A 24599-nucleotide genomic window follows, 5' to 3' on the forward strand; every position below is an offset into this window, starting at 1 on the left:
TTTAGAGAAGAGTTAACACCTGTCCTTCTGAAACTATTCCCAAAAAATCACAGAGGAAGGAATACTCCCAAACTCATTCTATGAGGCCACCATCACCGTGATACCAAAACCAGACAAAGATACCACAAAAAAAAGAAAATTACAGGCCAATATCACTGATGAACATAGTAACAAAAATCCTCAACAAAATACTAGCAATCTGAATCCAACAATACATTAAAAGGATCATACACCATGATCAAGTGGGATTTATCCCAGGGATACATGGACTCGATGATATCATTTTAATGCTAAGGTTCCATGTGTCTTTGATTCTGCCTTCTTAAGATGGCATTGTTAGACCACAGGGACCATAGAGGTCCACCCGTCTCTGGGAACTTCCCTCACTCCCTGAGCAGAGTTTGATCAGAGGCCATTCTTAGTAAAACAGGTGACATGGACAGAGGCAAGTTCTAGGTCAGATTCTCTGTCCATGGGTCCTCCAGTCTACTAATTCTGCATCCCTCCTTTGAACTCCCAGATCTCTAGAACAGACCCTGCAACCCCATGCTGAGTATATCGGGCAGAGGACACATTGATGGGTTTCTCTGCATTACTTCTAGGTGTGGAGACAAACTCAAGTGAACGAATGATGCAACTTGAGGATGTTGGGGTGCTGAGTCTTTTTTTTTTTAAGATTGTTATCTATTTATTTTATTATTTATTTGGGGCTGCGTCAGGTCTTAGTTGCGGCATGTGGGATCCTCACTGAGGCATGCAGGATCTTTCGTTGTGGTGCACGGGCTCTTCATTGTGGTGCTCGGGCTTCTCTGTAGTTGTGGCATGCGGGTTTTCTCTTCTCTAGTTGTGGCTCACAGGCTCCAGGGCGTGTGAGCTCTGTAGTTGTGGTGCATGGGTTCCAGAGCGCGTGGGCTCTATAGTTTGCGGCACGTGGGCTCTGGTTGAGGCACGCAAGCTTAGTTGCCCCACGGCATGTGGGATCTTAGTTCCCTGACCAGGGATCGAACCTGCGTCCCCTGCATTGTAAGGTGGATTCTTTACCACTGGACCACCAGGGAAGTCCCTGCTGAGTATTTTTTTTTTTAATATAAATTTATTTATTTATTTATTTTTAGCTGTGTTGGGTCTTCATTTCTGTGCTAGGGCTTTCTCTAGTTGTGGCAAGCGGGGGCCACTCTTCATTGCGGTGTGCGGGCCTCTCACTATCGCGGCCTCTCTTGTTGCGGAGCACAGGCTCCAGATGCGCAGGCTCAGTAGTTGTGGCTCACGGGCCCAGTTGCTCCGCAGCATGTGGGATCTTCCCAGACCAGGGCTTGAACCCGTGTCCCCTGCATTGGCAGGCAGATTCTCAACCACTGCGCCACCAGGGAAGCCCTGCTGAGTCTTGATAAGAGGAAAAATCTAATGAATTAGTTCCGTTCCTTGTATTAAGATTTGAGTAAAGTATAAGAGGTTACATTTGATATAACAAGTGTTCCTAGGGCCTATCATTTCTTCATTTCATCTTCGTTTGATTTCCTATTGTGCTGCAGGAACAATCATTTGGGGAGGCTGGAAAGGATGAAGGGATTGAGGCAAGAGTACAGATGAAGGTTCATATATGATATTACAAATGTGTAAAATTATAAATCAAGCTAGGAAATAGTTAAATAAATTATGTTGGGGCTCCATTCTCTTACCCTGTCCAGCATCCTTTATAACTACCTGGAAAGCTGAACTTCTCAGAATTTGCCTCCACAAGAATATGGTGGCTCAGGAAGGAGCAGGATGGTGGCTGAGGAAGGAGCAGGATGGTGGCCATTTCCCTCCTACCCCATGCCATGTTCTGCCCCAAGTTTTGACCTGCTTGTGTGGACACCCAGCCCATGCTTTCAAGTTCCTCCTCAACTGCATACAAGCAGACCCTTTGAGCCTAGGGTTGCTCACACTAGCAGCTGGTGTGTCCTTAGGGTGATAGAGCCAGGGAAGAGGCCTGCATGGGCCCTGGAAACTAAGCCACTAGGGCAGGAAACTCTGGGGTGTTAGGTGCATGCCCCGAGCATGACCTTGAGGGGGAGGTGCTAGCTGTGAGAAAGCATGTGGGCCCCTTGCTTAGTGGGAAGGGGAGAGCCAGAGGAGGACCAGTGTGGAGCCCATTTCAGAGACTCCAGAGATACCCTGTCACCCAGGTCTAAGTGTGGGACTAGGATTACAAACCAAGAAATATCATGAGTGGAAACCATAGTTTTCAGAGAAGGAAATATTCTGAGTGGAGAAATCATATGGTAAGGACTTGGGTGTAGTGGTTTCATGATACACCACAATTCCCAAAAATGATGTCCTCTGTGATATCGTATGCTTCTAAATGTACTTTGCTCTTGAGATAAGCAAAGTACTACTGTAGTGTAATACAAATCAAGGAAACTATTCTGAAATAATCTGATTTGGGTACAAAACGTACAGCAAATAAATATGTGAGAAGCAAGTAGGTTCTCATACATGACTGAAGAGACCATCTTCATAAACTTATCTGTGGATCGGGAGGAGACCTTTAATATTTGCCAGTCTAGTCTTGTGTATGAATTCACACCTCCCAGGTATCCGTTCTTTTGTATTCATGACCTAAAGCTAAATGATTCAACTGTCTCGAGAGTGTGACATTCATGCCCAGGTGTTCAGTGATGGCAGTGACTGTGTCTCAATGGAATCTTGGTGTCCTTGAATCAGTATCATGGCATTTTGCATAATCATAATTTGTTCTTCTTCACCTACTAATATATTCAGCTTCTGTAAGCCAGAAAGAATCTTACTATGTCCTGTCTGGCTGTCCTCAAACTGCCATCTATTTTATCTTCCCATTTTCTCCTTAATTTCTTAAAAGAATATCTACAGGAAATGCCTCCATGTATTCAACTTCCCATTTGTTCCTTAACAAATTCTGCTACTACTGCGATTCTGCTGTGGCATTTATGGTTGTTGTGAAAGTGTCCTCTCAAATGTCCAGTGGCCCCCGGAAGCTATCTAATCAGCCTTCTTTTTTTTTTGTCATTTTCTTATTGATTGCCCTATTCTTGGAAGTCAGTCTGTTCTTACTTCTATCTTTCTTACTTTCTTTCTCATCATCTTTTACTGCCCTCACCCCACCCACTTACACATTGTAAACATTGATGTTCCCCATCCTCCATAGCCCTCTTCTCTATCTGTCCTTGCTCTCCCTCAAGATCTTGTTCATCCGTTAAGCAACCATAAACGAGCAGTAATCACATTGCTTTAACATATGCCATTGAGCTACAGATCTATTCTAAGCTCTAAACTGTTTCCTGAGATTTATATTCAAATTGCCAACTTCCATTTGTTCAACTTGGCTTAGATCTCTCCCACACATTGCATCAGCACATCCAGAAGAACAAGATGTACTATCTACCCTCCAAAACTTGTTATTCCTCCTGTATTCCTTATTGTAGATAACTCATGGAAATACAGAAATGCAAGATTTACCTAATTACTGGTTTTACTGCTCAGAGGGGTTTTAAATTTTGGTTTTTTCTCTACTTTTTATAGATGTTTATTTAAGTTTAGGCTTGAAAGGAGATGTGAGTTTATATCATGTCCCTATAGCCAGGATATTGTTTTGCTTATCCAAACTAACCTGTTTTAACACTTGTAATATTCTGACAAGAGTTCAAGAGAGTTTAGGTTAAATTTTGTAGGGGAGAAATTTTGTGCAAAGAAAATCACATTTGGTATTTATGGTTTAATTTCCATTCTTAAAAAGTACAGTAAGTCATTTTTTGCCATAAGAGTGTGCATTCAAAGCTAAAAATATAATGCATGTTATTATAACACTTAGATAGTTTTGTAGAGTTGCAAAATAACCTAGGAATAGACATTTTTAGTATGTGCATTGGCAGAATCAGGTCCTCGCCTGTTCCTATACATGATGGGGATGGAAGAGAAACAAAGGAACCAGCAGCATTAACTAGTTCCACTGTGTGCCAGATGCCTAGTTCTCTGCTGGACACAGTGCTCAATAAATCCTTCAACCCAATGATGTACCTTGTTATCCTCCAGTTTACAGAGGAAGAAAGCTGAAGTATTACAGAGGCTAAATGAGGAAACTAAAGCTTCACAGAGTTAAATGATTTGCCTGACTTGCTGAGAAATGGGAGAACTAAGAGTGACTTCAAGTTAGTCTGATTTCTTTCTTTCCACAACAGTCAAGCTAGAGTCACTTTACAGCTCACTCCTGCAGCGCTCCTTCCCCCAGCAGAAATGGAAGGATGGGTAGAACTATGTTCTGCAGCCCACATCAGCAGAAACCGACTCTCATCACCATCATGGCTCCACACACCCATAAAGCCATAGGAGTCAGACGCCTTCGAGATGAAAACCAGATTGCCTGAGTGTTTGGAGAGCAGACGTGGTAAACGTCACTTCAGAGGCATCAGGGCCAGAATTCATCTTGGCCTCTTGCCTCCCAGGGAGGACTGGGTGAGTCACATCCTTCTCTGGGACTAGGTTCTTATCTTTAAAAAAGTCCCCTGTTGACAACTCAGGTGTTTCTCTCTGGCGTTCTGGATATGGCGTTCCCACTTTGGGATGAGTCACCGCAGACACAGCCTCCAGAACTGGTCTTTTCCTATAATTTTCCTCCTGCAAACCCTGAAACCCATGCTTAGCGTGAGGTTTGTGAGACGATTACACATATGGTAGTTTTAACATTTGTTGGGAAAGGGATTCTTTTCTACTGATACACTGTCTGAAGGAGATGGCTATAAATCAGAGTAACCACAATATTTACAAAGGTATTTAGTGGAAAAGAAGACTTTGGCAACCGGTTAAGCCATCACTCATGGGGGATGAAGTGAAGCTTGCTTGCGGTTTAATAAATCAAAACATAGTGTGTTTGTCCATGGCCTCATTTTTTCCCTATTACTGGTGGGTGATCTCATCTTTTTCATTTCCATTAGAATCTTTCAGCATCCAAGAGTAGGAAAAAATTAATGTTAACTTCATTTATTATGTTGTATTTCCATTTTTAAACAGAAATTTAATTTTAATTCTGCCAGATTTGTGAATGCAGTTTTCAAACTCTTCTAAGATTTGTGGAATTTTTATGAATAGTATTCTGGAAATTACTGACTTTTTTGTGTATGTACAAAGATATCGTTTTTGAATTAAGTTCTTTTCTCAATTTGCCCAGATGAAACTCTGGTCTTAAAAAGAATAAAACTAAACCCCTCCCTGCAAATTATAGCAGAATAGTAAATTTAGAAATTGCTAGAAAATGTAAAGAAGACTAAAATTATCCATGGTCATACCCTGTTGAGATAACTAATGCATAAATAATAGTATTTTTAAATACAATGCTCATCTTTACCCTGCATTTCTGCCAGAGTGAAGAGTTTGAGTGTTGCCACTCACAGGCACATATGTAAATAACCTCTGCCTTGCCACAGTGGAGTAATTAACAACAACTTTTTATTGTTTTAAAAACTCAAGCCTCAGGGATATGGGGACATAGGTATATGTATAACTGATTCACTTTGTTATAAAGCAGAAACTAACACACCATTGTAAAGCAATTATACTCCAATAAAGATGTTAAAAAACAAAAAACAAAAAACCTCAAGCCTCCACTTTCTGATAGCCTGCTCTTTTCTTCAGTCCCTAACTTCAGTATCATCTTTTCCAGGAAGCTTTCTCCCGTTCCACAGTTCAGCCATTGCACGCTGGCTGTACTACTTTGCCAGCACTGATTACACCCTGCTTTGTATTATAAATAATGGTTTCCATATGTTTTCCCCAAATGTATGTAAATTCCTTGAGGACTTACACGTATGTGTGCCGGTGATTAAGTCATTCAACAAGTTTTTTTTACTGAGTGCATCTTGAACTCACTGCTGAAATCTGTAACGATAAATAAGGTTGACAAAGTTCTTACTTACAGTCAATTAAAGTCAGTTCTTACTACTAAGGGATCAGACAAATCGCTGCCTCGGTATTAAACAGTATGATCACTTCTTTGGCTGGGTTGTGGGGTGTTATTGGAAATATGCAGGAGATACCCATCTGGAGCTGTCAGGGCAGTTTTTAGCAACATTCAGCACAGATGATTCTCCCCCTCTTTCCAACACTCATATCTCTTGGTTTTTACAGCCCAACTCCCTTGCCTCACTTAATAATCTCCTTTGCTGATTCCTCCTCTTCATCGACTTGATCTCAGGCCTGAAACCTCTTCTCTAGCTATAATTTCTCTCCAGGTAAGTTTGATCATCTGTATTACCATCTGTATGCTGGAAATTTCTAACTGCTTTCTTGACATATCTGTTTCAGTGTCTAGGAGTCATCTCAAACCTAAGATTAAATATGACTATAGACATATTTAAACTGAAACTTAAAAGTTAAATAAGAGTTTGGATACAGAGGGATAAGGTAAGAGAGAATGTTCTAGCCAGAGAGGATAGCGTAGGAGAAAGGCCCGATGAAACTGGCATCTTTTGGGAAGCGAAAGTGATTGTGAGGTGTGGAGGACTGAGGGCAGGAGAGAAGCAGCCAGATCTCCACAGGCTCTAAAAGGGATGTTGGAGGTTTGGAGCTTTATCCAAAGGCCACAGGAGAGGAGCATAACCAGTTTGGCATTTTATCAATAGATGGATAACTCTGTAGTTTGGCTTATGAAGTGAGTGGAAGGATCAAGTCTAGGGGCAGGGCTCCATTTAAGAAACGATTACAATAATTCAAGAGAGGGAGAAGATTTCTCTATGAGGGTAGAGGGGATTTCAAGACCTAATTAGAGGATGTTTTGCCAATGTTCACTTCTAGGAGTTTTATGGTCTCTTTTTTTTTTTTTTTTTTTTTGGCTGTGCTGCATGGCATGTGGGATCTTAGTTCCCTGACCAGGGATCAAATCCGCACCACCTGCAATGGAAGTGCAGAGTCCTAAACACTGGACCACCAGGGAATTCCTGGTGTCATGTCTTACGTTTAAGTCTTTAAGCCATTTTGAGTTTATTTTTGTGCATGGTGTGAGGGTGTGTTATAACTTCATTGATTTACATGCAGCTGTCCAACTTTCCCAGCACCACTTGTTGAAGAGACTGTCTTTTTCCCATTTTATATTCTTGCCTCCTTTGTTGAAGACTAATTGACTGTAGGTGTGTGGGTTTATTTCTGGGCTCTCTATTCTGTTCCATTGATCCATGTGTCTGTTTTTGTGCCAATACCACTGTTTTGGTTATTGTAGCTTCGTAGTGTTGTCTGAAGTCTAGGAGGGTTATGCCTCCAACTTTGTTCTTTTTCCTCAGGATTGCTTTGGCAATTCTGGGTCTTTTATGGTTCCATATAAATTTGAGGATTACTTGTTCTAGCTCTGTGAAAAATGTCATGGGTAGTTTGACAGGGATCGCATTAAATCTATAGATTACTTTGGGTAGAATGGCCATTTTAACAATATTAAGTCTTCCAATTCAAGAGCATGGGATATCTTTCCATTTCTTTGAATCATCTTCAATTTCCTTTATAATGTTTTATAGTTCTCAGCATATAAGTCTTTCACCTCCTTGGTCAGGTTTATTCCTAAGTGGTTTTTTTTTTTTGATGCGATTTTAAAAGGGATTGTTTTATTTCTTTTTCTTGTCTGATTGCTGTGGCTAGGACTTCCAATACTATGTTGAATAGAAGTGGTGAGATTGGGCATCCTTGTCTTGTTCCAGATTTTAGTGGGAAGGCTTTCAGCTTTTCACTGTTCACTATTTTGTTGGCTGTGGGTTTGTCATAAATAGCTTTTATTATGTTGAGATATGTTCCCTCTGTATCCACTTTGGTAAGATTTTTTATCATGAATGGATGTTGAATTTTATCAGATGTTTTTTCTGCATCAATTGAGATGATTGTGTGGTTTTTTTTCTTTTCTTTTGTTGATATGGTGTGTTGCATTGATTGATTTGCATATGTTGGACCATCCTTGTGACCCTGGGATGAATCCAACTTGATTGTAGTGTATGATCTTTTCTATGTGCTGCTGGATTCAGTTTGCTAATATTTCGTTGGGAATTTTTGCATCTATATTCATTAGAGATATTGGCCTGTAATTTTCTTTTTGGTAGCATCTTTGGTTTTGGTATCTGGGTGATGCATTCTCTGACATAAATCATAGCAATGTTTTCTTAGGTCAGTCTCCCAAGGCAATAGAAATAAAAGCAAAAATAAACAAATGGGACTTAATCAAACTTATAAGCTTTTGCACGGCAAAGGAAACCATAAACAAAACGAAAAGATGATGTACGGACTAGGAGAAAATATTTGCAAATGATGTAATGCACAAGGGCTTAATTTTCAAAATCTACAATCAGCTCATACAACTCAATAACAAAAAAACAACCAACCCAGTCAAAAAATGGGCAGAAGACCTAAATAGACATTTCTTCAAAGAAGACATACAGATGGCCAAGAGGCACATGAAAAGATGCTCAACATTGCTAATCATTAGAGAAATGCAAATCAAAGTTACAATGAGGTATCACCTCACACCAGTCAGAATGGCCATCACTAAAAAGTCTACAAATAACAAGTGTTGGAGAGGATGTAGAGAAAAGGGAACCCTCCCCTACACTGTTGGTGGGAATGTAAATTGGTGCAGCCACTATGGAAAACAGTATGGAGGTTCTTACAAAACTAAAAATAGAGTTACCATATGATCCGGCAATCCCACTCCTGGGCACATAAGCGGAGCAAACTCTAATTCGAAAAGATACATAAAGCACCCCAGTATTCATAGCAGCACTATTAACAGTAGCCAAGACATGGAAGCAACCTAAATGTCCATCGACAGATGAATGGATAAAGAAGATGGAGTGTATATATATATACACACATACATACACACACACATACACACACAATAGAATACTACTCAGCCATAAAAAAAGAATGAAATAATGCCATTTACAGCAACATGGATGGACCTAGAGATTATCATAGTAAGTGAAGTAATTCAGAAAGAGACAAATACCATACGATATCACTTAAATGTGGAATCTAAAAAATGATTCTTTTTTTTTAACATCTTTATTGGAGTATAATTGCTTTACAATAGTGTGTTAGTTTCTGCTTTATAACAAAGTGAATCAACTATACATATACATATATCTCCGTATCTCCTCTTTCTTGCGTCTCCCTCCCATCCTCCCTATCCTACCCCTCTAGGTGGTCACAAAGCACCGAGCTGATCTCCCTGTGCTATGTGGCTGCTTCCCACTAGCTATCTATTTTACATTTGGTAGTGTATATATGTCCATGCCACTCTCTCACTTTGTCCCAGCTTACCCTTCCCCCTCCCCGTGTCCTCAAGTCCATTCTCTACATCTGCGTCTTTATTCCTCTCCTGCCCCTAGGTTCTTCAGAACCTTTTTTTTTTTTAGAGTCCCTGTATATGTGTTAGCATACGGTATTTGTTTTTCTTTCTGACTTACTTCACTCTGTATGACAGACTCTAGGTCCATCCACCTCACTACAAATAACTCAATTTCGTGTTTTTTTTTTATGGCTGAGTAATATGATTCAGATGAACTTATTTACAAAACAGAAACAGACTCACAGACATAGAAAACAAAATTATGGTTACCAAGAGGGAAAGGGGAGGGATAAGTTGGAAGTTTGGGATTAGTAGATACTAACTAGTATATATAAAATAGATAAACAACAAGATCCTACTGTATAGCACAGGGAACTATATTCAACATCCTGTAATAAACCATAATGGAAAAGAATATGAAAAAGAATACATATATTATATATATATGTATATATATTTATTTATATATCCATTTATATATAATAAAGGCTTTATTCAGGCCTTTGGGCAAGGTTTACAAGAATTACAGGAACTAAGAGAAGAGAATTTTCAAACTCTTTCCAAAATAAGCACTTTTACACATTGTTGGTAGAAATATAAATTGATAGATTTTTTTTTATATAGGTCATTTTATCAGCCTTTACTCAACATTAAGTCATTCTGCTTCTACAAATGTACAAAAATATCTTAGAAGGATATTCATTGTAGTATATAAAATAGTGAAAAATTACAAAGAACCTAAAAGATTATCAATAGACAATTGGTTAAGTTACAATATATTGTATATCTATACAGTGGCTTGCCTTATTGCCTTAAAAATAACAAAGTAGATTTGTGTTTACTGATATGGGGTATATCTTGGTACATTAAATGGCAAAAGCAATCATAAGTAGTTTATATGGCAAGTGTGTTTTATTGAGAATTTGGTATATCGCAGGCAGTATTTGTAAAGAACTCCAAAAACTGATAGGGAAAAATGGGCAAGCAATTTGAACAGACTGATCCCAAAATTCAAATGGCCAATAAATGCATGTAAATGTTCAACTCCACTAGGCAAATGAGGGAAAATCTATTTTAAATCACCATCAGATACCATTGCACACCCACCAAAATGATTAATAGTAAAAAGACTGATAGTACCAATTGTTAGAATATGGAACAATAGCTATTCTCATATACTGCTGTTTGATGGTAAATTGGTACCAACACTTTGATATTATCTATAAAAGTTGAAGATACACATACTCCTAGGTATATATTCGAAAGAAATGTGTGCACATGTATATACAGAAACATGCATTAAAATGGCACAGCAGTGATCAGTTTGCAATATATACATATATCAAATCATGGTACACCTTAAGCTAATAAAGTCTTATATGTCAATTATATCTCGATAAAACTTGGAAAAAATAAAAGTGAAAGTCATACAAGTAGAAACTGAGAGAATTTACCTCTAACAGATGTTCATGTTAGAATTAAAGGATATTCTTCAGGCAGAGGGAAAATGATCTAAGAAAGTTTGAGATGTTAAGAAGCAATAGGAGCAAAGAATATGGTAAATACAGCAAACAGTGACCATATAATAAAGTCATAATAATGTCAAGTGAAGTCTTTTTTTTTTAAGCTAGAATTCAAAAGTACAAGTGTGACTGAAATTAAAACGCTGTAAAGTCCTTTGTTCGTGAGGAGGATTGAGACATGGATTAATTTGGACTTTGATGAGTATGCATGATAAAATATCTAAGGTAACCATTTGACATACAGAAATAGAGCATGTGACATCCCAACTAATATATGGGAAAAAGAAAAATTTTAAAAAGCTACTCAAAAAGAGGCAAAGAGATAAAAAAATTTTTAATAAAATTTAAAAAGTCAATTGTGGTGGAACTTCCAACTATGGCAGAATGAAGAGGTCACTGAATCGTCTCCATAGGAAAATAAGTGTAAAGCTGGAAAAATTGTTTAAAAAGAGCTGTTTCAGGACTGAGAAGATTGACCAAAGGCAAAGAACAAATAATTCAGAGCTTGATTCTGCCTCTCTTTTAATATCTATGTTCACTCATGATGACCTAGATAGTCTTTCTGCAAAAATATCTCCCTCATCCATCCCATACTCTTTATTGTCACTAATGGAATTGAAATGACCATTTTGTTTGTAAATACATTTTAATTGCAAGTAATAGAAACTTCAAATAAGCCTAAGTACAACATGGGTGTATTGAAAGGACACTGAGAATACCCTCTTATTGAAGGGCATTAGGGGTTCCCAAGGGCCTGGGACCAGGAATGAGGTCATCCTCATGGTCCAGGCAGTCCTCACGGACTCTCATCTTGCTTTCTTTTTCTGAGTTAAATCATCTCTTCCATTTTCTGTATGTTCACTTCATTCTCCTCTCAGTAGGTCTTGCCTTCTGCAGGACAGCTCCCACTGTGTTGACAGGCATGTGGCCAATGGCCCATCTCAAAGAACCCAAGCCTATTTACCTTCAGTTCAAGCAACTTCCCAGATTGGTGGTATGGCCCTCAATTTCAGATTTTTCCAGAAAACCTGATTTAGCCAGCTTGGGTCATGTGTTCACCCCTGGTCCTATCAACTATGATCTCTAGGGCAAGTGCAGGTCATAAAAGCTTGGCTGGGTGTTGGTGATACAATATAGTACAGAGTTAAACATATTTAACAAAAGTATTTTCACATAGACTATCCCAGGTAAAGCTTTTGTAAGAAAGAGAAAAGTTATTAAAATTTAATATAACTTTCTTCAATCAGCATGTATTTATCTTTACTTCCTGAAGAGAACATCTTTATACTGTTGGAGTGCTCTATTGTGTAGCCTAAGGCAAGCTTTGTGCCTATTAATCTGTCAGTAAATATTTACTGATTATTTCTTTTTACTTTGTTTCATTTACAACAATACTTATAAGTGATTATTGAGATTTTTTCAAAAATTTATTTTTGGCTGCGTTGGGTCTTTGTTGCTGCGTGCAGGCTTTCTCTAGTTGTGGCGAGCAGGGGCTACTCTTCCTTGAGGTGCGTGGGCTTCTCATTGTGGTGGCTTCTCTTGTTGCTGAGCATGGGCTCTAGGTGTGCAGGCTTCAGTAGTTGCAGCACGTGGGCTCAGTAGTTGTGGCACACGGGCTCTAGAGCGCAGGCTCAGTAGTTGTGTTGCACGGGCTTAGTTGCTCTGCAGCATGTGGGATCTTCCCGGACCAGGGATCGAACCCGTGTCCCCTGCATTGGTAGGCTACCAGGGAAGTCCCGATTATTGAGATTTTATATAATTTTTAGCTCTTTCTCATGAGAATTGTCCTTTAATTATTATATACAATGTTCAAGGACTGTGGTTGCTTTATTTAATTTTTTCTGAATATATACTTAAATTACTGAGAGTTTTTTTTTTCTTTTTTAGAGGTGGTTAAAAACCATTTGTTATAACACACAAAAAGCAAATTCCTCTCTGGTTAAGAGCTGTTTTGCTTTTAAACTGACGAATTTCAAGCAGGCTTTAGTGAAACAAACAGTATTTTCACTATGAAATCACCAGCACGATTGCAGGAGGAGCCATGCCATCATCTATTTATGTTGGTATGCCATTTGATATCTGTAATTCAGAGCAGTGAAAGTAAATTTTAACTGCTTTCATGTTGAAAATGGCTTATTTATGTCTTTGGAAGGGAGAATTAGCAATGATCAAGCACTTAGCAGTGACCATGTTTTCTGTCTACAATTCGATGACTCTCCTTAGTTCAGTTTATTTATTTATTTAATACAATTTTTAAAGGTTACTTTCCATTTACAGTTATTACAAAATATTGGCTATATTCCCTGTATTATACAATACATCCTTGAGCCTATCTTACACCCAAAATTTGTACCGCCCACTCCACCACCCCTATATTACCCTTCTCCCCATGCCCCCACTGGTAACTGCTCATTTGTTCTCTGTATCTGTGAGTCTGCTTCTTTTTTGTTATATTCACTAGTTTGTTGTATTTTTTAGATTCCACATATAAGTAATATCATATAGTATTTGTCTTTCTCTGTCTGACTTCTTTCACTTAGTGTAATGCCCTCCAAGTCCATCCATCTTAGTTCAGTTTCTTGAACCATCACAAACCCTATGCAAGCATTATGCTCCATGTCAGATAGGAATCAAAGACTGAATCAAACCATTGTAATTAATCCTGCTTCCTCATATTTTCTCAGGGACTCTTCCTCACCACTCCACTGCCCCCCGCCCCCAGTATCAACTTGGCTCATTTCATGACTGTCATCCACAGCTGGACACTAGCTGCCCTTCCCTCCCAGAATCCTCATTATGTGAGTAATAAATCTCTTCACACCCTCTTGCAATGTGTGGAACCATCAATGTCGACATCCGACCCAAGTTTGGTGGGGGGTGTCCATCATGTTCTATGGAATGGTCTCAACACCATACTTAGAGTATGTAGCAATGAGTGCCTGGTAGAACATGGTAGTAGAGGGTGGACATCAGTTGTCTGGTGCCCAACACCTTCCCTTCCTTCTTCTGAAAGCACCCCCTTCCTTTGAGGAACTTTTCCCTCATAGGCTGACACGCCCTTGAAAATTATTCACAGTGGAATACTACACAGTCATTAAAAAGAACACAGCAACTCTATCTTCACAGGAAAAGCTCTTCAATACACATTGTTGAGTGAAGAAAAGAAATGCGAAAACAATATGGTGTAGTATGATTGTATTTATTAAATTTTCTCTATTGAGGTATTTTTAATTGAGGTGTAACTTTCCTATTTGCTGTGGGTCCATAGAGATCTGTAATATGAGAAGAGATCTGCAAGATACTCATCTGGGGAGAGAGAGGTGGAGACTAGAATTGGGCTTATATCAAAGAAGAGTTTAACTTAGCTTTAACCATTTAATTTTTATAGTGAGAATGCATTTGTTAATTACTTGTATAATTAAAGGGAAATGAAAATGTGATATTTCTCACCAAAAAGAAAGCAAGAGGAGACTTAAAGAAATACGGCAGGGACTTCCCTGGTGGTCCAGTGGTTAAGACTCCACACTCCCACTGCAGGGGGCACAGGTTTGATCCCTGGTCGGGGAACTAAGATCCCTCATGCCTCGTGGCACAGCCAAAAAAAAAAAAAAAGAAATATGGCAGGCCGAGATGACCATATGTACCCTCCCCTGCCATTTTAATCTTACAGAAATTCTGGATTAAGTACAACATGTTTTAAGTACATAGTCAAGCTCAAAAGAAAGAAGTAAAAATGTCCTGAGAACCAGAAATAAGGAGAAAAATCAAAGCGAGAGCAGGAGCTGGTGTTGGCCAGCCCACAGCATCTCAGAGCAGATCTGGGCCCTGGGTCAGAGACGGAGGACAGCCTGGGCTGCATCAGATGCTAGGGTGGATCCTCCTCCCAGAGCTTGGGGCCTCAAAGACTTCCGTCAGTTGAAAGAGGAAGAGGAAAAACTGCCAGCCACCCCAAAGAAGCTGCAGGGAACTTGGCAGGTGGAGAAACTCACCTCTTCAGATCCCTGACATAGATATATACAGGGTCTCAGTTTACCTTGCCTACGTGTGGGCTAGGTAGAAGCCCAAGTCTGGAAAGGAATATAAATTGTAGATACAGGGACTCCTCCAGGCTCTGAGAAAAGCCACCCTGAAACTTCCCTGGAGGGAAATTCTCACACATACATAACTCACAGACAAAAATGACCCCAGATGAAGCAAGTGCACATTAAAAAACTATACATTAATTGGGACTTCCCTGGTGGTCCAGTGGTTAAGAATCCACCTTCCAATGCAGGTGATGCGGGTTCGATACCTGGTCGGGGAACTAAGATCCCACATGCCACGGGGCAACTAAGCCCGTGCACCACAACTGCTGAGCCCATGCGCTCTGGAGCCCGTGCACCACAATTAAAGAGCCCATGCGCCGCAACTACAGAGCCTGTGTGCCATGACTAGAGAGAAGCCCATGCGCCGCATTGAAGAGCCTGGGCGCCGCAACAAAAGATCCTGCGTGCCGCAACTAAGACACAACGCAGCCCAAAAATAAATAAATAAATAAATAAAATATTTTTTAAAAAATTATACATTAATTGTATAAAACAAACTTCTGTTAAGTGAGAATTATAGAACAATCTGGACAAAAACTACAAAGTACAAGGTTTAAGATATCAAAGTAATAACTAAACAAATAGATCTAATTTAAAATATAGGACGGTTTTTTTACAAAAGCCTACTGGAAAAAGAAACAAATTGACTCTAAATTTTTTAAATGTGATTAGAATTTTAAAAATTTAGAAACCAGTGGATAAGTCAAACAACACGTTAAATATTACTAAAGAGAACATTAGAAGATTTATTTGAAGAAATCACCCAAAGAACAGAAAGGTAATTAGATGGAAAATAAATGAGTTCAGTTAAGAAGCGTGGAATTAGGTGGTTCAGCGTAATCTAATAAGAGTTCCAGACAGAGAGAATGAAATAGATGCTATATTTAAAGAGAAGAATGTTACCTTGTCAGATATCCTCAGTTGTTTGTCCAGTGCAGAAAGATTTGAATGACAGGATTCTGTGTGAAAAGAGGGACTAGGTTTAAAGGAACAATTATAACTTTACTTTGTACGTGAATATATCATCTCAGAATTTATAAAGGACATTTAAAAAAGAGGAAAAAGGGAACTGTCAAACTGTTTTACAAAGTGGCTGTGCCATTTTACGTCTCACCAACAATGTCTGAGGTTTCCACTTTCTCCATTCTCACCAACACTTGCTACTGTCTGTCTTTTTTATAATAGATACTCTAGTGGATCTGAAGTGGTTCTGTATGGTTTTAAGGTAGATTTCAAACTAAGCATCCTGCAGATCTATTTTTCACACTGAACTATTTTACTTCAAGCTATTTATGATAGTTCAAATTGTTGTTGAATGCGTTTCTAAACTACCTTATCTTACAAAGTCTAGTTGTAATTTAAATTGAAAATAACCATATGTTCGCATTTCCTGACTCTATTAGTCTTTATCCAATCTTTGATTACGTGTTTTTAACATGTTTAAAATAGTGTCTTTTTCTGATAAACACGAACTGCACAGTATCACCATCACTGCCCACCCCACCCCCCAAAAGAAAAGGCTGATTATATTTTTTGCCTCAAGAACTTGAAGATTGGTTACTTCAGAAAAGCATGTTTGAGGTAATCACCTTTCTCTTGTAATTAATTAAATGATTTCAGACCTTCATAACCATATTTGCATAAGTCAGGGTCTTCAGGCCAGTCATTTAGGAGCATCCTACCAGAACATCATCACTTTCACATACAAAGGTGTGGGCAGAAAAGCCCATATATTTGCAAGTGCTCTTGGAAGAAACAAGAGGGCCCTGCTTAAGCAAGTTCACTAATAGTGTGTCAGTGGAGGCATGCTTCAGCAAAGGGCTTTCAACTCCTCTAGTTCTGTTAGTATAACAAATTGTTAACCACTTGTTTTAAGATTTTTTTCAAGCTCAAACTTTGGTTTCTTCTCTGTATGTTTTCTTCTTTATAAGAGGCAGTAAACTACATCTGGTTAGTATTCAGTGCTTATGGCACTTGTAAATAAAGAACCCTCCTTCTGTTACAAATGTGTAAATGCTCTGCTTACAGCTTTTGATATTTAAAACAGCATGGAATATGTGTTTGTCTGAGGCTAAAGTATGACCTTTAGGAAATTAGAATCTGTCCTTTGGCTATTTTATCTTTAAAAAAAAAAAAAAGCTTGACTTTGTTGGCCCTCATCCTCTGTTTCCATTTTCTCTTATTGCTGGGCGCATAATCCACATTGGACAGTTGTGCAAGCCTCTGGGGTCCTGGGGCCCGAGTTCCCCTCCAGCCCTTCAACACGATGTCTCTCTATTCCCAAATAAAGCTAAAGTTTGTGCAGGCCTTTTCCATTTCTTTGGTCAGCCTCAGCCCCTGGAAATTAGTATGTTTCTTCAAATATTATTTAAATGTACAAGTTAGCTGAACTTTAATAGAAGGAGATTAGGAAAGATAAGTAGAAAGCTTACAAACGTTCAAACAAATGTCTTTACAAGTAAAATTTTCATGGAACAAAAATTTCTAAGCTGCAGCTTTTGGCCCTTTTTTATTTCAAATGTGATTCAACTAATTCCAGTTGAACAAAATCATGTGACCATATTTTCAGAATAGAGAAGTGTTAAACAATTGCACTTCTATGTAAATGAGCCAAGAGGGAGTCAACAGTAAGATCTCCATATTTTCAGACAACTTTAAGCATTTCCACACATTGAAATACCCAGAGGGTGGGAATGTACTGAAAACATTATCCAGAGCACACATAAAAGTAATAAAAATTTATTGTGCATAAGATAAGACCTTCAAGAAAAAAAAAAAATCCAGAAAATACTTATCAAAAGATGTGCCCTTGGGGACTTCCCTGGTGGTCCAGTGGTTAAGACTCCGAGCTTCCACTGCAGGGGGCGCGGGCTCAATCCCTGGTCAGGGAACTAAGGTCCCACATGCTGCGCAGCAACCAAAAAAAACAAAAAGATGTGCCCTTGGCTATTAATCGTGACCCAAGAAAAGGCATATTGACTGCTTCCCAAAACAGTATTTCAGATACCTCTACATCAAGAAAGGCTTGCAGATTGCTAGTCTTAATTTAGGAAGATCAGGTAAAAGAAAATAGATTTTATGTTCTTTGTCCCAAATCCTGGAACATCTGTACACAATATTTCATGCATTTATGGTCACTGCTCTTCAGGACAGACATGACAAGAGTTGGAAAAGACGCAAAAGAGACAGCAAAGTACTCTTGATGGCTACAGAGCTTCCAGATGAAGAAAAGAACAAAGCATTCTCCACGCTGGATGGCAGTGGCAGAGGGGAGGCATTCGTGTATTTACTTGTTTAATGTTTGTCTTCTCCACTAGATCGTATGCTTCATGGGCTCAGGGATGCTGTGTTTTGTATTTTAACTTTTTGTTGAAATATATAGACACAGAAAAGGGCACACATCATAAATATACAGTTGGATAATTTCTTACAAAATCATAGAACCACCGGCCAGAAGAGGAAGCAGAGCAAGAGCAGCCCCCAGAGCCCCTGTGCTCCCTTCTGTCATTTCTTCCACAGCGCCAGGGCCAGGGCCCACCCTCCTGCCACAGGACTCTACAGGACAGGGTTGGCACCTGTCACTGCAAACGGTGTCCATATGAGGTCCGTCCATGTGGAGTATAACTGGTGATCATTCACCTTGTTGCCATGTAGCCTTCCATCCTGTGGATAAGCCACAAAGCATTCACCCAGTATTCTGTTCCTGGGCCCTTCCAGGTCCTGGCAATTGTAAATAGTGCTGCTGTGTGCATGTCTTTTGGTGACACATGTACATGTTTATGTTGGGTAGAGTTGCTGAATCTTGGGGTAGATGTATGTTCAGCTTTGAGGTGTTGCCAAACAGTTTTTCAAAGTAACTGTGCCCATTTATACTCTCACCAGCAGGGTGTGAGGGTTCCAGTTGCTCAATTCAGTTTCAACACTGGTTTTGTCGGTTGTTTGTAGCCATTCAGGTGTGTATGTTGTGGTATTCCATTGTGGTTTTTATTTGTACTTTCCTGGTGCTCAGTGTTATTTTGTTCACCAGGACATACCCAGCATTTAACAAAGTGCCCGTGGTTTTTATTAGAGCTCTTTCAATGCAAGTGACAGAGGATGGGACAGAATCTTAACTCACATTGGCTTAGCAAAAAAGGAAATTTAGGGACTTCCCTGGTGGTGCAGTGGTTAAGAATCCGCCTGCCAATGCAGGGGACATAGGTTGGAGCCCTGGCCCTGGAAGATCCCACATGCCGCGGAGCAACTAAGCCCACGCACCACAACTACTGAGCCTGTGCTCTGGAGCCCGTGAGCCACAACTACTGGGCCGGCGTGCCACAGCTACTGAAGCCCACGCACCTAGAGCCTGTGCTCCGCAACAAGAGAAGACACCACAATGAGAAGCCCACGCACCACAGCAAAGAGTAGCCCCCACTCACCGCAACTAGAGAAAGCCCGCGCGCAGCAGCAAAGACCCAACACGGCCAAAAATAAATAAATATTTTTAAAAAAAAAGGAAAGTTAGTCACTCCAGTAGTAGTAGAGGGCTGGAGTAGTTCAGACAATCAAAGAAAGGTTGCCTGCGCTTGGGGATCACACCAAGATAAGAGGATTTTCCCTGCCATTGTGAGGCCCTCATCTCTGCACGGTTCTCTGCTGGTTCTCTGTCAGGACAACACACGGGCCTCATACAGCCTGGAAGAGGCTGTCTGCTGAGCAACCCCTGTAGGAAAAGATTTTGTCCTCCCAGCATCTACCTGTCAGTTGGTCCAGGACACATCATATGCTGTTTGTGAGGAGCTGACAGTCTGTGATGACCTGAGCCAATCCTGTGAACAGGGACAGGTCTTTTACCAGAGGAGGGGTAATAAGAAAGCTTGCCAGGCAAAGAAAAACAGGTCTGACAGTCCACAATAGCTCCACACAGTAGACACTCTGCAAATCATTTTGAGTGAATGAATTAGTCAATCCAAGTTCATCATGTGTGTAGGCCTCATCATGTATGAGAGGATGATCTTGAAATACTTTTACTTAAGAGGCCCTCTAGGGACTTCCCTGGTGGTCCAATGGGTAAGACTTCACGCTCCCAATGCAGGGGGCCCGAGTTTGATCCCTGGTCAGGAAACTAGATGCCACGTGCATGCTGCAACTAAGAGTTCACATGCCGCAACTAAGACCCGGAGCAGCCAAAATAAATAAATAAATAAATAAATAAACAAACATTAAAAATAAGTAAATAAAGAGGTCCTCTAGGAGAATAAAGCAGTTTCAGGACAAGGCAGCAAAGAAAATCCTTCTGCCCTCAATCAATTTAAGAGATACTCCATGCTGAAAATTTGAATTGTTACAAGATGCGTTTTACCAATTCATGGATGGTCTGTAGAGAAATGCATAAATGAAAGCATTTTCCGTGTTTGCTACTCTCCTGTTACCTGTTTTGAATCTCAAGTCAAGCCCAGGATCAGCTGGCCCCTTCCTACTGCCCAGTCCTGAAGGGGATGCTTATATCGTTTGTGGCCAGATGACAAGATGTGTGTTATTCTAAGACCCAAAAAACAACTATGCATTTTCTCTTGAGCCTTTAAGGGAAAAATGGGAGCCCCTTATTAAAAATAATAATAATAATAAGCAAAATATTTACACCCATGGCAGGATATGAGGAGGTGTATAGAGTAAGGATCTAGGTGAATTTTCCTATCTCTCTCACAAATGTCATGTGGGATCCTGGGTGGGAATCCTGAAACAGAAAAAGGACATTAAGCAAAAACTAAGATAGCTGAATAAAGTATAGACTTTAGTTATAAAAGTGATGTCCCAAGATTGGTTCATTAATTGTAACAAATATACCACACCAATATTAGATGTTAATGATATAGGAATTCTGTACTATCTTCCCGATTTTTCTGTCAGTCTAAAACTGTTTTTAAAAAGTTTGTTTTTAAAATAAAAATTCAGTAGAGGGGCTTGAAAGGAACCCATGTATGAGGAGGGGGGTGTTGGTCCCTGAAGCATAAGCCTTATTGGTTTTAGGGTGAATTCACTCTGACCTCCCTCACTTTGATCAGCACTGAGCCAGACTGTGGGTCACCTGAAATTTGCTTCGAGAAAGGCATTGGGGTCAGGAGGCCAGCTCAGCTTGGCTTCTTTACTTTGGGCTTGGGGTCATTGGAGCAGCCTTGCAAGTCTCTGAGCCTTTTTTTTTTTCTTATTTTTAAAATGGGCATAATTTTATATCCCTGACTCATAAAGTTATCCTGTGATTAAATGTGTAAAGACCTGGCAAAGTTAAAAGTATTGTGCAAATAGAATAAATTATTATTGTCCTTTGGACTATTTTACCAAGGTTTGTTTTCCCTCTCACGTTTTAATTCTCTTGCCTAATATTCATTTTATTTTATTTTTCCTTAAACCATGAGGATTTGATGTAATACAAAATTTCAACCATTTATTTATTTATTTATTTATTTATTTATTTATGGCTGCGTTGGGTCTTCGTTGCTGCGCGTGGGCTTTCTCTAGTTGTGGCGAACGGGGGCTACTCTTCGTTGTGGTGCGCGGGCTTCTCATTGTGGTGGCTTCTTTTGTTGCAGAGCATGGGCTCTAGGCGAGTGGGCTTCAGTAGTTGTGGCACGCCGGCTCAGTAGTTGTGGCTCGCGGGCTCTAGAGCACAGGCTGAGTAGTTGTGGTGCACGGGCTTAGTTGCTCCGTGGCATGTGGGATCTTCCCAGACCAGAGCTGAAACCCGTGTCCCCTGCATTGGCAGGCGGAGTCTTAACCACTGAGCCACCAGGGAAGCCCCCAAAATTTCAACCATTTAAAATTGTATTTACATAGATTATTTGTGCCCTATTTCATTTTGTCCCAGAGGTGGGGTGGGGGGTTTCTCTGTTTCTACGGACATGAGTTGACAATGGTTCATATAGTTTCTTCCCATTTTAAAAACTGAAGGCATTTTAACATAGGACTCTAGAATACAAGTTTAGACATGTATCATTAGCTCTATATATAAAATGTAATTTAAATATTATTTAAACCTTCAATTCTGTACCCAAACTATTCATCAAGTATGAGGGAAAATTGAAAATATAAACATGAAAGGCCTCAAAAATGGACAATTGAAACACACTGCCTTTGTTGGGCACCCTGCTAAAACCCTTCTGAAATGACAGTAGAGAGTGTTTTAAAAGACATAATGCACAAGGATGAAGAATAGGCCAGAGGAAGGCAGCAGTGACATACAGGAAGCAGATAACAGTGTGTTGTTTGATGAGGACCAGAGAAAGCTGAGACCTAACCCTTGAAGGAAGTTGATTTGTTCTGTGGAAGCTCTGATAGAGGGACTAGGGATAGGAGAAGAAGTAGTAGAAAGTCTATATGAGAGTCAGTCCGTCCTCACCCTGACAGAAGGCCTATGTGAAAAAGCTAGGAACCTCCAGAAAGGGCCTGGACTCTGCAACCTGACTCCTCTGGAGAGAAAACTATGGACTTCTAATAAAAATAAGCACAGGGGTGTTCCCTGGTGGCCTAGTGGTTAGGATTCCAGGCTTTTACTGCCGTGGCCGGGGTTCAGTCCCTAGCTGGGGAACTGAGATCCTACAAGCCACATGGTGCGGGCCACCCCCTCTCCCCCCCCAAAAAAAATAGACACAACAAGTTGCCTTCACTAGATCAGGAGCCCTTTACTGTTGGGGACTTAAGTCTTATACCACATGGAATATATGAACAAACCTGTAGGGGCTATTATGTTTCCCAACAAAAATGTTTCTGTTGCTACCATCAAAATCAGTTGCCAGCATGAATTATGCTACAAGTTGATTGTAATCACACTTGACCTGTGTATTACAACTATATTTGAATTTAGAAATGTTAAATGGTAGAATTGTTTATGAGCTCAGGTTTTGGAATCCGTTTGCCTTAGGTTTGAATCAATTTACTAGTTGTGCAATCTTGAGCAAGTATCTTAATTTTTCAAGCCTCAGTTTCATTTATTTATTTATTTTTTTAAATAAATTTATTTATTTACTTATTTACTTATTTTTTTTGGCTGCGTTGGGTCTTCGTTGCTGCGCGCAGGCTTTCTCTAGTTGCAGTGAGTGGGGGCTACTCTCCGTTGCGGTGCGCGGGCGTCTCATTGCATAGTGGCTTCTCTTGTTGGGGAGCACGGGCTCTAGGCTTGCAGACCTCAGTAGTTGTGGCTCGCGGGCTCTAGAGCGCAAGCTCGGTGGTTGTTTCGTACGGGCTTAGTTGCTCCGCGGCATGTGGGATCTTCTTGACCAGGGCTTGAACCCGTGTCCCCTGCATTGGCAAGCGGATTCTTAACCACTGTGCCACCAGGGAAGTCCCCTCAGTTTCATTTAAATGGGCATTATACCAGTGGTTTCATATGACTGCTGTGAACATTTAATGAGCTAATGCATGTCAAGTGCATAGGGCCTGCAAATGTTAAGAGATCGATAAATTGTGTGTGGCAGTGTGGGTGTGTAACTTGTCTTTTGAAAAAGAAACTAAACACCTTAAAAACTCAAAAAGTCTGATTCTATGAAAAAATTTAAATTAGACCATAGTTACTTTAAATTATAATCAGTTTCAATGCTTTGGACATTACTTTGAGATTTATGAAATAATGAGAGAGTTTTAACCTTAGTAATGATAAAATTGCCAGTGAATATCTGGAATATTACTTTCATTATCTGCTTGCATTTCATTATTTTGCTTGCATAATTACATATTAAAAACTTTACGAAGAGAAAGTTGTGAAATTACCTCTAAAGAGTTTCTAGCATTGATTATTATGTTTATATGTGTGTGTGTGTTCAGCTTAATTATCATTTCTGACTATTTTAAAAGAAACCAACTTGGCTTGCCTTTTTAATTATCAGTCTAGGAGGGAACAGACTACATTTAAAAGCATACAATTGCTACCCAATTAGCTTAGAATGAAAAAAACTATCTTAAAAACAGAACTACTGTTTGGACTTGTATCCCCACCTGAAGTGATGTTTACTGTCTAGTAATCTTAATGGGGTTGATCTTTTAAGGGTGCACTTGCCTTCAGATTGATTGCATGGTGTATGTTTCTTGGCTGTATATATGACTGATTTTGCTTGCCTAACCTTTCCTTCTCCATTCTAAACAGGGAAGTTATAGAAGGATTATATGTGTAAACTTTATTCCTTCCTAGGAATAGAGTGATTTTAGAGCCACAGAAGAAAGAAGGCTAGAGAATTCTGAGGGGTGGACCGAGGTGTTGGGGTGATCTGCTTGTTAATATGCATGTGCAGAAGGATTCCGAAGGGGCTATGGTGTGTGCATGTGTCACACCAACCTGTCTTACCAAGCTCTTTCCCCTGAGAGGGCCTGGATGCACTGAAGCCCCAGGAGCAATGAGCCCAGGTCTTAGCTCCTTGGAGAAACACTGATACCTGTTGAATAAATTAGGGTCAATACTGATAAAAAATAAATAAATAAGGGAGAAGTAAAAGCTCGTTCTTCTGGTGGAAATCTTCTCGTCAATGTGGAAGGAATGATGGAGACAGACTGTCACCCTTTGGCAACCCTCATGTGGTTGACTCAGCTGTGAGGCAGCAGCAGGCCCAGGCTGGTGAGTGGACATCTGGCTGAGGAGCCAGACAGTGGCCTGGTCTCATGATGTCCCCTTGGAAAATACCAGTTACAGAG

General features: G+C 39.9%; 1 protein-coding gene across 2 annotated transcripts in view; it reads left to right on the plus strand.

Moving 5' to 3' along the window:
* The window catches only part of CENPP (centromere protein P), a 238686-nt gene that overhangs the window by 206892 nt on the left and 7195 nt on the right, over nucleotides 1–24599 (plus strand). The window contains exon 6 of one of the 2 annotated variants that reach the window (XM_061200616.1): nucleotides 13542–13655. The exons of the other annotated variant lie outside the window; for it this stretch is intronic. Within the exon in view, the coding sequence (XP_061056599.1) occupies nucleotides 13542–13655 (114 nt within the window). The remainder of the gene's footprint in view (nucleotides 1–13541; nucleotides 13656–24599) is intronic. 2 annotated transcript variants of the gene reach the window in all.

This window comes from Eubalaena glacialis, chromosome 9 (genome assembly GCF_028564815.1).
Source record: "Eubalaena glacialis isolate mEubGla1 chromosome 9, mEubGla1.1.hap2.+ XY, whole genome shotgun sequence".
Lineage (NCBI taxonomy): Eukaryota > Metazoa > Chordata > Mammalia > Artiodactyla > Balaenidae > Eubalaena > Eubalaena glacialis.